We start from the raw sequence: 14811 nt of genomic DNA on the forward strand, positions 1-14811 counted from the left end.
AAAGAAAGAATGCATATTTATAGGACCAGTTTACGTCAATTCTTTTTGAAAAATTTGAAAATAGAAACAGGTTGATTTTTTTTTCTGGTAACAATCGTGAACATTACCATACATAATAAAAAGAAAATTACAACTTTAGCATGGGCTTTGAAAAAATTTCCCTTCAAATTTAATAATTATATATAACCATAAAAAAAGAGAAAGATCGTTAATATATGTTAAATTTTCAGTAAAGAAAATTCAACTGAATCGTCTTTTCTTAACTTAATTTCGTCCTTAACCTCACAGTCAATCAACACTTAAAGCAATATTATACAATTTTTAATTAGCAAAAATTTCATCAAAACACTATTTAATATGATTACATTATTATAATTATTTGTTTTTGTTGTTATAAAAATATTTTCAGCAGTAATGTAATAAGTTTAAGGACTACAACAGCATATTTAATTCAAAAAAAAAGATTAAATATGCTCAGTCCACTAAAATGAGGATCCAAAATGAACAAGCCAATAAACTTAAGAGACTAAAATCGTCATTTTTCCTTTTCGTTATAAGTATGAGATTTCCTTTTTATTTCCCCCAAAAATCCCTCGTAAAAAAAGATCATCCCCTGCTGCCCCGCCGTCAGTTCGCCGCCGTCAGTCCACCTCCCTGCGCCGGAGCCGGCGTGACGCTGCTGCGAGTCTGCCACACCGATCTCCTGCGTCCTCCGTAATTGTAAGTCTCTTTTCAAAAAAACTATTTCTTGCCTTATTTCAGCTTTGGATTATTTTGCTTGTATCTGGTGTTATCAATGATTTTTCTGGCTTTATCTTAGTCTTGTCTCGCTTATCCTTCCATACTAATAGTTGTAGTATTTCGCTTGTAGTTTCTTATCCTTCGATTTTTGTTACTTTGTAGTGTCTCTTGTACGCGCTATTTTATTGTAGTTGTTGTTGTTTGTTTCTTTCATCTAGATTTGCTTTGTCATGCTTTCTTTAGTATCTGCTTTGATATGACTTTTCTCTAGTGAAGAGTTTATGGGAAACAACCTCCTTACCTCCGAAGGTAGGAGGAGTAAGGTGTTCGTACAATCTACACTCCCTTGACTTTACTCATGAGATTGCACTGGGTATGTTGTTGTTGTTTGTACCTAAATTTTACAGGTTCCTTCATAGATTTTTGCTGGCTAAAGAGGATGAAAGACGTACTGATGCAAAATTGGAACTTGAAATATAGCTCCAGTATTGAAAATAAATTCTTATTCTAAACATGTATGGTATGGGCAGGACACATTCCTTGAAGAGAGAGATCTTGAAAAGAAAAGCAAATCAGAATAAAAAGATAACAAGATGAGGCACTTAAGAATGTGACTTAGTGATCAATGAACTTGGTTGAGAATTAGGGCTGGAAAAATCAAACCCAACTCGCCCAACCCATTTAAGTTTGGGCGTGTTATTGACCTGCTCATTTATAAGCTCAAGAGAAATCTTGTCAAAAAAATTTCATTTTGTTTTAAGTTGATATGTTATATATAGTCATAATTAAAAAATAATAATTTTATTAGGTACTAAAATATTATAAAAGAACAAAAAAACAATTAAAACTTACTAACAAATGGATTGGGTGGGTCTTAACCCATTCTGTAACCCACTACCCAACTTGTTTTGACCCAAGCAAATTTGGGTTGGGTTGGGTCTTGACCCGTTTGTTGTTTTAACCCATTATGATCCGTCCAAATTTGAGGTGTGCGCTAGCTGACCCAAACTCCACACAAATTAAAAGAAAAACACAGAAGCTGCTAAATAGTCACACATTGCTTTCTCAGTGAATACATTAAAAAAATGTATATGGCTAAGAGGATTCACACAGAAGACAATGGCTGCCACTACTTGTAACAACAGTAAAATGGCAACTGTAATAAATTCAAGCACTAATTTGCAAATAATAAAACATCTAAGAATCTTTCCTGCCAATTCCATGTGTAATAGGCTGTCATCCCAGTACCTTGCCATATAATGTCTGATATTCAAGTTTTCCTTCTTTTGCTGTTGCATTATCCCTGTTCCATTAGTACCTAATGTGTATGGTTATAATCACCATATACTACCTGGGCCACCTTCTTTTTTCCATGCCATTGCTTCTCAGTTTCTTGAAGTCCAGTGCTTTCTGCTGTCTTTCTTGAGCTATTTGAAACAATTCGTGGCTTATTCAGTTCTTGTTGGTGGCTGCTCATTTGCATGAATATCTCTCTGTGAATTAGACAGGGTGCTGTATTTGCAGTCTAAAATGTGCATGACATCCTGAAACAAAAATCAAAAAGGAAAAAGATCTCTTTGTGAACGTATTTGTTCGCTACATCAAAAGGTTAAGCTGCATAGGCTATATGTGTGTGTGTGTGTGTTTGTCATCAATGTATCATCCCTAATCTATTGAGAAGTTAACACTCATAATCCTGTCCTTTCCTTGTTTAGCCAAAGCGTAAACTCGAATTGTTATCTTTATCAACAAAAAAAAGCGTAAACTCGAATGAACCCCCTTCATTCTATTTCAGTAGCAAATATGGTACATGTGTGTACTTATATAACCTTAAAAGTAGTACAACCTACCTGTAAACTATGTTTTTTCTTTATTCAGGTTAAATTTTGAAAACAATATATCTCTTTCTTCATGGTACATGACTACATGTGTGCACTTATATAACCCAAAATGTAGTACAACCTACCTGCAAACTATGTTTCTCTTTTTTGAAGTTAAGTTTTGAAAACAATATATCACTTTGCTATTGTTTATCTGATTTTTTTATATATATATACAACAACAACAACAACAACAACAACAACCCAGTGAAATCCCACAACGTGGGGTCTGGGGAGGGTAGAATGTACGCAGACCTTACTCCTACCAAGGTAGGACGGCTGTTTCCGAGAGACCCTCGGCTCAAAAAAGGCATAAAAGGGGGTCAGATAAGGTTAAGAAATTCAAAGCGCTATAGAAAAATAAATAACGAAGGCATCACAGATAAAATAGAGTAATCAAAAGTACTGAAAGCAATAAATAGTAACAGAAATAGCAGAAATGAGAGTACAAGGAATTGTAATATGCTAGTGCGCCTATGAATAGGGAAGAATAACGAGACTATGTACTAGCCTTCTACCCTAATGTGGGTCCTCCACAGACTCCTATCTAAGGTCATGTCCTCGGTAAGCTGTAACTAAGCCATGTCCTGTCTAATCACCTCTCCCCAATACTTCTTCGGCCTACCCCTACCTCTTCTGTAACCATCCATGGCCAACCTCTCACACCTCCTCACTGGGTCATCTGTGTCTCTCCTCTTCACATGCTCAAACCATCTCAGTCGCATTTCCCGCATCTTGTCTTCCACCGAGGCCACTCCTACCTTGTCCCGAATAGCCTCATTTCTAATCCTGTCGCTCCTGGTGTGACCACACATCCATCTCAACATTCTCATCTCGGCAACTTTCATCTTTTGAATGTGAGAGATCTTAACTGGCCAACACTCTGCCCCATACAACATAGCCGGTCTAACCACCACTTTGTAGAACTTGCCCTTAAGTTGTGGTGGCACCTTCTTGTCGCATAGCACTCCGGAAGCGAGCCTCCATTTCATCCACGCTGCCCCAATACGATGTGTGACATCATCGTCAATCTCCCCGCTGCCTTGCATGATAGACCCAAGATACTTAAAACTACTTCTCTTTTGAACGGCTTGGGCACCAAGCTTAACTTCCACGCCAACCTCCTGAGGTGTCTCACTAAACTTGCACTCTAAGTACTCTGTCTTGGTCATACTCAGCTTAAACCCTTTAGACTCCAAGGTATGTCTCCAATCCTCCAGCTTAGCATTAACTCCACTACGAGTCTCATCAATCAGGACTATGTCATCCGCGAAAAGCATACACCATGGCACCTCACCTTGAATTTGTCGCGTCAATGCATCCATTACCAAGGCAAATAAAAATGGACTTAGAGCTGATCCTTGATGCAACCCCATCCCAACTGGGAAATGCTCTGAGTCCCCTCCTACTGTCCTTACCCTGGTTTTGGCTCCCTCATACATGTCCTTGATCACCCTAATGTATGCCACGGGTACATCTTTAGCCTCCAAACATTTCCATAGTATCTCTCTTGGAACTTTATCGTAGGCCTTTTCTAAGTCGATGAATACCATATGCAAGTCCCTCTTCCTCTCCCTATATTGCTCCACCAGTCTCCTCATAAGATAGATGGCTTCTGTAGTTGAGCGTCCCGGCATAAATCCGAACTGGTTCTCTGAAATAGACACGTCTCTCCTCACCCTCATCTCCACCACTCTTTCCCACACTTTCATAGTGTGACTTAGTAACTTGATACCTCTATAGTTGTTGCAACTCTGGATATCCCCTTTGTTTTTGTATAGAGGGATCATTACGCTCACAACAACAACAACCCAGTGAAATCCCACAACATTTTTTTTTATATATATAAAAAAGGGAAAACTAAAATCAGTGGAACCGATGGAACATTGGTAACTCTTCTTACCTAACGTGGTCTTCACATAATTTTCTGGAAAATTTAAATACTTGTGCTGTAAATTGTAATAATCTTCCACCTCTATCCTTCTAGTAGTGGAAAGAATCAGGGTTCTCTAGGAACACTATGAAAATTTGGTGTCTTCACTGTCAAATGTGAGTGGGGAATGTCATTTTAATTTCATATTTTCGTGTAGATAGTATATATGTTTTTCCTCAGTATAGTCAAGAGACCACAATTTTACCAAATATCAAGTGTTCGAATTACAGAAAAATCTAATCGTATATTTTTACTACAGTGTTATACATATGAAAGGAAAAAAACATACTTCTTTTTTCCATTCAATTCCCTATTTCTCCCATTAAACTGTACATCCTTAAAGTCCACAAGTACAATCTAGTTGTCAAAGAAAGTCACAATTCAAAGTAATTCATGTGTTCGAATCCACAAATGTCAGCATTTGTTGCATGCATTACACCAATTAGTGCATATATGTTGTTTAATGAAGGGTTTATCATTTGTCATGATTAAGTGATGTGTGTTGTTACTTGAGTCCATCCTTAATCATGAAAAATAAGTTTGATTTGATGCAAACAGTGCATCGAAGTAATTTTTTTCCTTAGCCGATTTGCTCGGTTGGCCTCTGCAAACATATTAAATAGAAATGATAAAAAACTTACACCCTTGCAATAATGCTTAAAAAAGTTTTACCTCTTCCCATCAGGTGCTCTTTAGCTGCACGTCAAAGGAAGATGAAAGAACAGATGGCTATATTAGGGAATAATAGAATTGAAGATGTTCGGTGGCTTTGTTCCTTAACCAAATCTGAGCTTGTAAGTTATCTCTGCTCATTTTTCCCTTTTTCTTTTGGGTGATGACAAATATCTTATGTATGACCTGGTTGAATTTTTAGGATTTATTGATAGGTTTGAAAGTTCTGATACAACAACGTGCCAAAAAGATTGGTCATAAGTCTTTAGCTATCAAGTTTGATTTGAAGACCCTTCGAGCCCTCAGTGAGTTTTTTCTTCCTCCTCTCCATAAGATTGTAAAAATTATTCGTTACTCGAAATTTGAATGGTGCATCATCTATAAACTGGGGTTTGCTGTAGTAATTGGTGAATTCTTTGTCTGTTTTTATTTTCCTTCAGATTGACAGTAACCTCTCTTTTTTAAAAAAAAATTGTTACACTTGAGCTCAATAGCAAAAAACTTGCACATTTATCGTAAGTAAAGAACAAAAGGAGAAGGAAAAGAATGCAAGCAAAAGATAAGAGGGAATATGAGAGGAGGGAATTCAGTTTTTCAGTCATTACATCTGTATTATACTTCCAAACATAATTTAAAGAAAGAAACGTAGAATGGGCAAACAAGTCTGAGATGACATATTCGAGGATTCTAGAAGGCTTAGGACGTATTGGGAACGGCTTGAAAGAGGTTTATCTATGAAGAGCTTTAATGGATTCATTATGCAGTCGGGCTACTTCATAAGCATCCATGAGGGTGACAGGGTTGGCTATCCTCACTAGAGACTTGAGCTCACGTTTCAGTAATGGACAAAGCAAGTTACAAAGTGGAATTCAGTTACAAAGTGGAATTCAGTAAGATGGAGGTTAATCGTCATCATAACGGTTGCACCCTCCAGTTGCCCCAAATAACTGTCTACATTTCCACATTGCTGAAGTTTATTGAACTTATCTATAAAATCGCCAAACCTCTTGCCAAGAAGAGTCTTCTCACGAAATTTCTCCTCTTTGCCTTCAATTACATCAGAAAATATAAATCTGCCCAGAACATTACCAAGATATACCATCCACTGGGAATCCATTAAATGCTTATTAAATCAGTAATTAAATTGATGCATTACTTGTTAAACATAATTTATTTTTATCTATTGTCTTCTTCTTATAAGAAAATAAGAAGAATGGTAGCTTATAGGAAACTTGGTATTTAGAAACGCAATGTATTTTTTCGCATTTCTTTAAAGTTGAATGTTCGTAGAATTATTGAGTTATTGTGGGTTTTACTACCCTAGTGAGGGTTCCTACTTCCTTCATTGTTTATTTCTTCTTGTGTTGTTGTTATTTATTTATCCTGCATGAATATCTTGCATTATTGTGACTTCAAAAAACTTTACCATATATGCCTTAATGAGATCAGGTTTACTCCCCTGGATAATTTGAAAAACAATTCACATAATCACACCTGTTTTTCGGCTGCCAAGGCTTTAACCTACCAAAGTCTTTTTCGGTGTAATTATTACTCCTAGTTATAACATGCAGAAAGAATCCATGTAGTTGACATGAATCACACGTCCGTTTAACTGAAGTTTTGATCACTTCATGATTATTTGATAATGTCTATTCGGCAGGTTTCATTTTGATGGAGAATCTTAATGGAAAACTTAAAGATCTCTCCGGTACACCTGGTACAGCCGAGTCCTCATCAACTTTAGATGCATGTAATTTGTTGAATTACGGTCTAGACAAGACTTTTGCAAATATGGGGGTTGAACAGCTGAGCTCCTACATTTGCAACGATAAGAGGAAGAGAATTATGGAGATGTAAGTTCTCTACAACTCACTTAATCATTACCCCATGAATTGATTTATGAATCATACTGGATTCCCAACTTATTGATAGCTTTGAAAGCATGACTTCACGCACCCAAGGGTGTGGCCTAGTGGTCAGAGAAATGAGAGGAAAATCATGAGGTCTTAGGTTCAAATCTCAACTGAGACAAGAACACTAGGCGATTTCTTCTCTATAGTCTTAAGCATTGGTGAACAGGGTTACCTGATACCTATTATTGGTGACTTGGTGGGAGGTGGTAGTAGGTATCCCATAGAATAAGCGAAGTGCATGCAAGCTGGCCTCGGACACCATAATTATTATAGGCAAAAGAGCATGACTTCACGATTCGTGCATTTTTGTGAGCAATCTCATGTTCTGGACACTTAATTAGATCTGCATAAAACAATGTTTTGTTTCCTAACTTTTGATTTCCTCGATACGTTAAGTCACATTCTTTTCTATAGTTTATAGGTCCAATAAATTTTCTATGGTCTCCCTCGTGGTGTCCTGCTCTCCCTTGGACCTCAACTAATTTAGATTCATGCCTGGTAAGGCCCATTAAAGAGGGAAGTGCTCCTTACCATGATTTTTTCTATTTTTGTGGCTCGAACTTGAGACCTTTGGTTATTCGAACTATAGATACCGTGTGTTTCGATATTCTTTTTCGTGCTCTGAAGATAAATGATTTCAGACCTTCACACACAGCCTGGGTTACTAAGTTCTTAACTTGTGCTGTAGGTTTTTTGAAGACATGTCTCCAAATAGAAAGCAGAGAGTTAACAGTGACAACAGTAGATCCATGTAGCTATATAAGCAGATTATAAGTTCTTTCCTAATATGTAATATTCAAATTTTGATGTGAAGGGTTATTATTGCTTATTTTGGTTTCACTTTTTGAACTATATAAGGTGTAACTTTAATATATTTTTACTTTTAATCTTCTTATCGATCCTTGTATTATAGAGGCGGTATCAGAATTTGAAATTTATGGATTCTAACTAATCTGAAGTTACTTCACATAAAGCCCCTCTATACCAACTTCTTTTTGTAATGACCACAACTCAAACCTGAAATCTTAGGCTTGAGTGGGCATCTTCATCCTACCACAATACTTGGTGGTAACCTCAAGTTAATATCGATTATTAATTGATAAATATTTATATATGTTTGATGAATTTTTTAATATTTATTTTGATTAGAGCAAAAAGTTACTGAATTTTCGTCAAACCTATAGATTATGCTCTAGTATATCATACTCTCTTTCTTAACCAAAAGACCCATAAATGTATTTCTAATCAAAAGCTTCGTACTGGAAGCCAACTATTGTGTGGTAACAATGTTTAGCCGTAATATTTTTACCTGAATTTTCACTAATATTAAATTAGCTAATGATGATAATAATAACTTATTCAGTGAAATTTGGAAAAGATAGTATGTACCTAATTTTATAAGAAAAAGAAATATGAAGAATAGTAGAGAAAAAAATAGCACCAATTAATTGTATGAGAAATTAGACAACGCTCAAATATAATTATAATCTTTTATCATAATCCTCGTCTTTCAATTAGCTACACAACAACATTATCAATATATCCATCGTAATTTCACAAAGTGAGGTTTGGGAAAGATAAAGCGTATGCAGAAAGCAAATTTTGGTATTGACTTATTGAAAATCTCTTTGAGATTGCTTAGACAAAAATTGAAAGTAACAACAAAATACCATAGACAAACTGTTAAATCATCCTAAACAATAGTTATAATAAGATAAAATAATAATTAAAGTGTAAAAAAAATTATAGATAATAACTAAATTTAAAGAATAAAAAATTATAAAAGTGATATCATGACTAATAGTACGACTAATAGTATAGGAAAATTAGCTAATGGTGTTATAAAAATACATAAAGGTACTTAGTTTTTTTTAAATAAAATGATTTGACTTGTTAATTAGTGAGCATTCGTGTAACTGAGTGATTATATACTTATTTATTGGAAAAAAATTTATTATATATCATTTGTAAATGTAAGGTCGTCATAGATATTAACCATCGTAAAATGTAAATAGATAAACTCTCTTCCCAACGCTCACACATATCCCAACGCTCACACATATCTTTACCGTATATTCTCTGATCAGTGCGTGAAAGTGATAAATTCGTGACCTAGAGATCGTATGAAAATAATTTTATCGCTTCATATAAGGGTGGATTTAGCTTGATTATAAGTTATGAGTTTATGTGAATCTAGTTAAGAAATTTATTAACACCTTATTTAGATGTGTCTTTTCTCAGACGGAAATGACATAAATAAGCTAAATTTTTAACGGATGACATATGTGAGTCTTTTATCAAAGTTTGATAGCATATTTGAATTTTTTTCATTTTAAATAATAATTTAGTTAATGACGTGACCGAATCATAATTGGCCATGTGTACAAAATAGTTTTACAAAATGAAAAATATCTTTAGTTTGCAAATAATGGCCTTTTCTCAGACAAAAATGATATAAATAAGCCAATTTTTTAACAGATGACATAAATGAGTCTTTTCTCAAAATTCGATTGCATATTTGTGCATTTTCGTTGTTTATTATATCTTCAATAAAAGTAGAAATACTGTTCCACAGAGAAACAATCATGGAACACAAGAACAAAGAAACGTTTATTTTTGCAGAGATACAAATAGTTATATATTTATCTCTGCAGTTTTTTCATCTGCTTTCTGCAAGTGGCCTTTTACAAAAAGCTTAAATAAAAGATAAAAGATGAGTTTAAAAGTTTATTTTTTAAAAAAGAAAATGCCAAAAAATGAACTGAATTTCATATATATATTATTTTAGTAATTATTTACTGAAGAGGGTAGTGGCTTAGCACTGACAGTACTAATTACATCATACTTAATGGTAATCTTATTAATTAAATTAATTAACGGTCTTATTTGTTGATCTTTACCTCGTTTAGAGGGTAATTACAATGAATTAAATTATAATTACTATGGATGGAATAGTGTAATTAGTAGAGGAGAATAACTTGTCAAACTTTTAATCCTTCTATTTTAACCATATTACTTACTCTGTGAGGATTCGTATAACTGATCCCAATTTATTTGCATAGACGGAGCTATTGTTCTTTTTTTTCGTGTGTTTAGTATTATTTTTTTTAATATTTTGACTTTATTTAGTAAAATTCTGATTTCGTTACTAATTGATATATTGATCATGTTGGTAGGAACTTCCTACTCTAATATACAAGTTTTATTGTTTCTATCTTTCTATAAGTAACTAGTATAAATACATGTGCGTTGCGCGGATATTTTAAAATGTAATAATTTTTAAACTTAAAAATAACTAATACGAATTATTATTAAATTTAAAATTTAAATTCATAGATCAATCTAAAGCCTAGTGTTAAGAATATTAATTCTACTTTTAGCTAAAATCTAAATATTTTTATGAAAAAAAACATTACGTTAACAATAATATGATAATATTTACATACACTTAACATGTATGGGATTTAATTACCTTAAAAATCTCAATAACTTTGTCCCTAATTTCGTGCACAATTATTTTGTGAAACTCCAAAATAATTCACAGAGAATTAATATTAGCAAGGAAAATATAGATCTTTCTTTAATATATTATCACTATCTTAAATTAAAATTAAATTTACATAAGGATAAGCAAGGAGGGTATCAAAATTGTATCTTAAAATTTTAAATTACATGTTGTGTTATATTTCAGTTCAAATACCAACTCTATATCTTAAAACTTAAAGCAACCTCTCTTTGAATCACTTATAATCTCCAACATCTCATTATCTATAAATGATTATTTTTTAAACCTTATATGAGGCTATCTCCTTAAACATTTCTCTATGATAAGGAAAATGAGCACTTCAATTGTACTACATAGACGTATACACATACATGCAGTAGTACTATAAGTAAGTGTAAATATTTTTGATTTGTTTGATTGTAAAAAAAATGTTCATTTTTTGTAGATCAATCTGGAAAAGTCAGTGTTCTTCCTCCGTCCATGAAATTCTTACATACACATGAAAAAAACAAGTTCACAAACAACCTTTTAGTGATAAAATTATGTAAACAAATATGAGATCGAAAAAAAGAAACAGACGAATTGAAAGAGAAAAAAAAAACATACTTCAGAAGCTCTTGTTTAATATGATATGCCATGAATTGTCATGCATCTGTGCTTTGATTTTTACTATCGAAGAGATAAAAAGTGAAAGATACCATCATTGAACTCTACAAATTAGTCAAAACTAAGGAATTAAGAAGCAAACTTTATCAATAACAATGTAAAATTTAAAATATAACAAAATAAAAATCTGAACAATCAAATCCACCGGACAAAGGATATTATTGAGATGTCTGTCAGAGAATTGGTTCATCCTTTTTGAGTCGAAATTTGAGGAATTAGGAAGCAAATTTTATCAACCATAAAAGAGCAAACTGCCGAAAAGGAATTTAGAGGTTTAGTCATCACAATTTTGTAAGATTTTAATTAAAAAATTAAATTTACTAATCTATTTATTTAAATTTAAATTTGCTGGTTTAAAACTGTCCAATATACATTTTTATATTTTAGATTTTTAAAAGTATAATGTAACCATTTTTGAAACTATAAAAAAAATTGATATAAAAAAGAATTACAGAATTAAAAACGGGCTTAATAGATTATTAAATTAAAAAAATAATGTAAACAACGACGTGTCTATTTTAATTTTTTTTGCAAAAATATAAATTTTTAATATTCAATAATTAATTATATGTAGGTAGATATAGATTTCAAATACATATACATATTTAACTAATTTTAAAATGTTTATATTTTAGATTTTAAAAATTATAATGTAACCATTTTAAAAACTATATTCAAATTAAATTTTAAAATCTATATCTTTTTAAACTGATCAAGCACTCTAAATCAAATTGTAAACAATTAATATAAGCAATTTATAAAAAAAATGATATAAAAAAGAATTACAGAAAATAATATAATTTATTTTTAAAAAACTGAAAATTCAAGAAATTTTGTGGTGCTGACATGTGGCACTTTTGCCTCTCCTATTATATATAGATAGATGCTCTCCTTCAATTTCATTTTAATGTTTTATTAAGATTTTTCAACGTAAATTGATATTAGGTGGCAGAGTCACATTATAGTTAGGGGTTCATCTAAACCCGCTAGGGGTTCAGATTTCGAACCTCTTTCGGCGAAAAATTATACTATTTATATATGATTAAAATATTTTTTATGTATAAATAGTAGATGTTAAACCCTCTTCGACTAGTTTGTGTGTCTACTTCTTCGAATTTTTGAACCCTTTTATTAAAAATCTTGATTCCGCAACAACTGGACACCAAATTTTAAATGGAAAGTTAAAAAAGAAAATAACTTTTTCGTTGTTTGATTTTTATTTTTTTTCACAATCGTCCTATTGAGTACAATTTGCAATGTTCATTTCCAATTCCCATATTTGCGTGACTTTTCATAAACATAAATTTATCATGACCAAAGTACACAAAAGTGCCACCCCCTCAACAAAAAAAAAATAAAAAAAAATTAACCACCTCTAATTTCATGATTTTCACGTACAAGTTTCATGATTTAACAACAACGATAATGTATTTGAATACGAAAAAATATATGTAAGTAGAATTTGAATAATATATTTAGATCTTATTTTTAGATTTATGAGGTAAAAAGATTGTTTTTGATAGATTTTCGGGTTAAAAATATATAATCAACCTGAAATTATAAGAATATAAGACAGTAAAATAACTAGAAATTGCATTTATGTAAATTTAACCAGAAATTGTTATTTTTAGTTTTTCTATTTTAAATTAAATAATACAAAAAATCAGCTTGAGGCAAGGTGCTCAGATTTGATACCATTTGTCTATATGAAATTTCACAACCCAATGCAACTGCCACGTAGATATTTGTTTTCATGCTTACGTGTTTTTTTTGTTTTTTTAATTATTATTATATTTATTTTATCTCTTTTAATTTTAATATGATATATAAATAATTAATTAATGGAAGAATAGTACATAAAACCAACGGTTTCCAATAAATAAATGTTTTTACCTATAAGTTATGACACATGAGCACATGTAAATGTTCAACTTATTCTATGAGATTATACTATGCAACTTGTGTATTAGAATTATCATTGAAGAATGGTGAAATGATAAAAGGTTTTCCTTAATCAGAAATTTTATTCAAATTTTGAAATATATTTTGATAAATAACGTGATTTTTGAAACGATAGGCTTGATATTTGCAGTTAAATGATTTTGTTTCGTATGTTTTACCTGTTTTTAGTTTATGAACATAAGATTTATACCTTAAAATTTTCTTGTGATTAAATTAGAAAGACCGCAGTGATACTACTGAAAATGCAATTGCAATATTTTCCATATGCAATCATTTGTATATACGTTGTGGTGGACGGACTATATGATGGAATATATCCGCTAATATGCCTGTAATATGATGAGAGGCTATTCCTCTGAGAAAAAAAAAGATCAAAACTTTTCACGTTCCATGCTGGATTTACAAGCTGTACTTTTTTTGTTAGTCCATAAGGATCGAAAATCCATATTCTGGAACTATATAAGTATGTTACATAAAATGCACCAAAATCAAATATTGTGTTCTTTAACATATTTAGACATTGTTCCATTTATAAAATTATCCGGCAAATATTGAAATTGATGGACAAAGTTATCGAATAATAGAGTTCTTTTCCAGGTAGATTTTCAATTCATACCCCTTCCAATGTCGCAGTGAGATCGTCTACATATATACTCACTTTTTCATTTAATATTCAACTTATATCATCACTAGTGAATCAAGAGCGGAGCTAGAATATGAATCGCATATTGTTCAGTCGAACTCAATAACTCTAACTTAAATTATGTATTTGTTTTAAAAAATTATGAAATATATACAAATTATTAGTTTAGAATTCAAGTAACTTGAAAAGATTAGAATATAATGCTAATTCATAAGCTTCAAATGTTAACTTCGCCTACTATAAATCATCATCTTTTTATTTAAGCTCAACTCATTTCAGTATATATTATACACTAATTATATACTCCCTCAATCTCATTTTATATAGCTTACTTTCTTTTTTAGTCATCCCCCCAAAAATGATACATTTTTATATTAAGTAATAATTTAACTTTTAAATGTCTATTTTATCTTTAATGAAATGATTTATAGCCACACAAATATTTATCACTTATTTTGGATCACACATTTTAAAAATATTTTTTTTCTTAATTTTTATGTCAAATCAAACTAACTCATATAAAATGAGACGAAAGAAATACTTATTTGCATTCCAACGAGGACTACAAACCATTATGAAAGTGGTAGTTCGTTCGAGAAAAATTAATAATATACTCCGTATAATTTCAAAAATAAAATCTAAGATGCTCAAAAATAAAAAAGAAGTAAATAACCTCAACGGGAAAGTACCATAAATGACCAGTACCCACTCCACTTTCATGTGAAACATAACAAAACAAAAAAATAAAAAAAAAGACTTCAAAATATATTTAAAAATAATAATTAAAAAAGTAAAGTTAAAAAAAAAAACAGGCTCCTCCCCCACTTTAAAAGGCTCAGTCTCTCAACTTTCTTCATTACTATACTCCCACTTATTCTCCGATTAACCGGAAATCG

General features: G+C 31.7%; 1 protein-coding gene across 2 annotated transcripts; it reads left to right on the forward strand.

The window, feature by feature from the left end:
* The first annotated feature begins 567 nt into the window (after positions 1–567).
* Positions 568–8034, forward strand: LOC129887711 (uncharacterized). 2 transcript variants are annotated; one of them, XM_055962910.1, is made up of 5 exons: positions 568–720; positions 5240–5348; positions 5429–5531; positions 6887–7079; positions 7828–8034. In XM_055962910.1, exons 2-5 carry the CDS (start codon positions 5268–5270, stop codon positions 7892–7894), a joined length of 444 nt encoding a protein of 147 aa, XP_055818885.1. In that variant the 5' UTR covers positions 568–720; positions 5240–5267; the 3' UTR covers positions 7895–8034. The 2 variants fall into 2 exon arrangements, with proteins under 2 accessions (XP_055818885.1, XP_055818884.1); XM_055962909.1 differs by lacking the exon at positions 568–720 and having other exon boundaries at positions 4498–5348.
* Positions 8035–14811: the final 6777 nt, after the last annotated feature.

Source organism: Solanum dulcamara, chromosome 4 (assembly GCF_947179165.1).
Source record: "Solanum dulcamara chromosome 4, daSolDulc1.2, whole genome shotgun sequence".
Taxonomy (NCBI): Eukaryota; Viridiplantae; Streptophyta; class Magnoliopsida; order Solanales; family Solanaceae; genus Solanum; species Solanum dulcamara.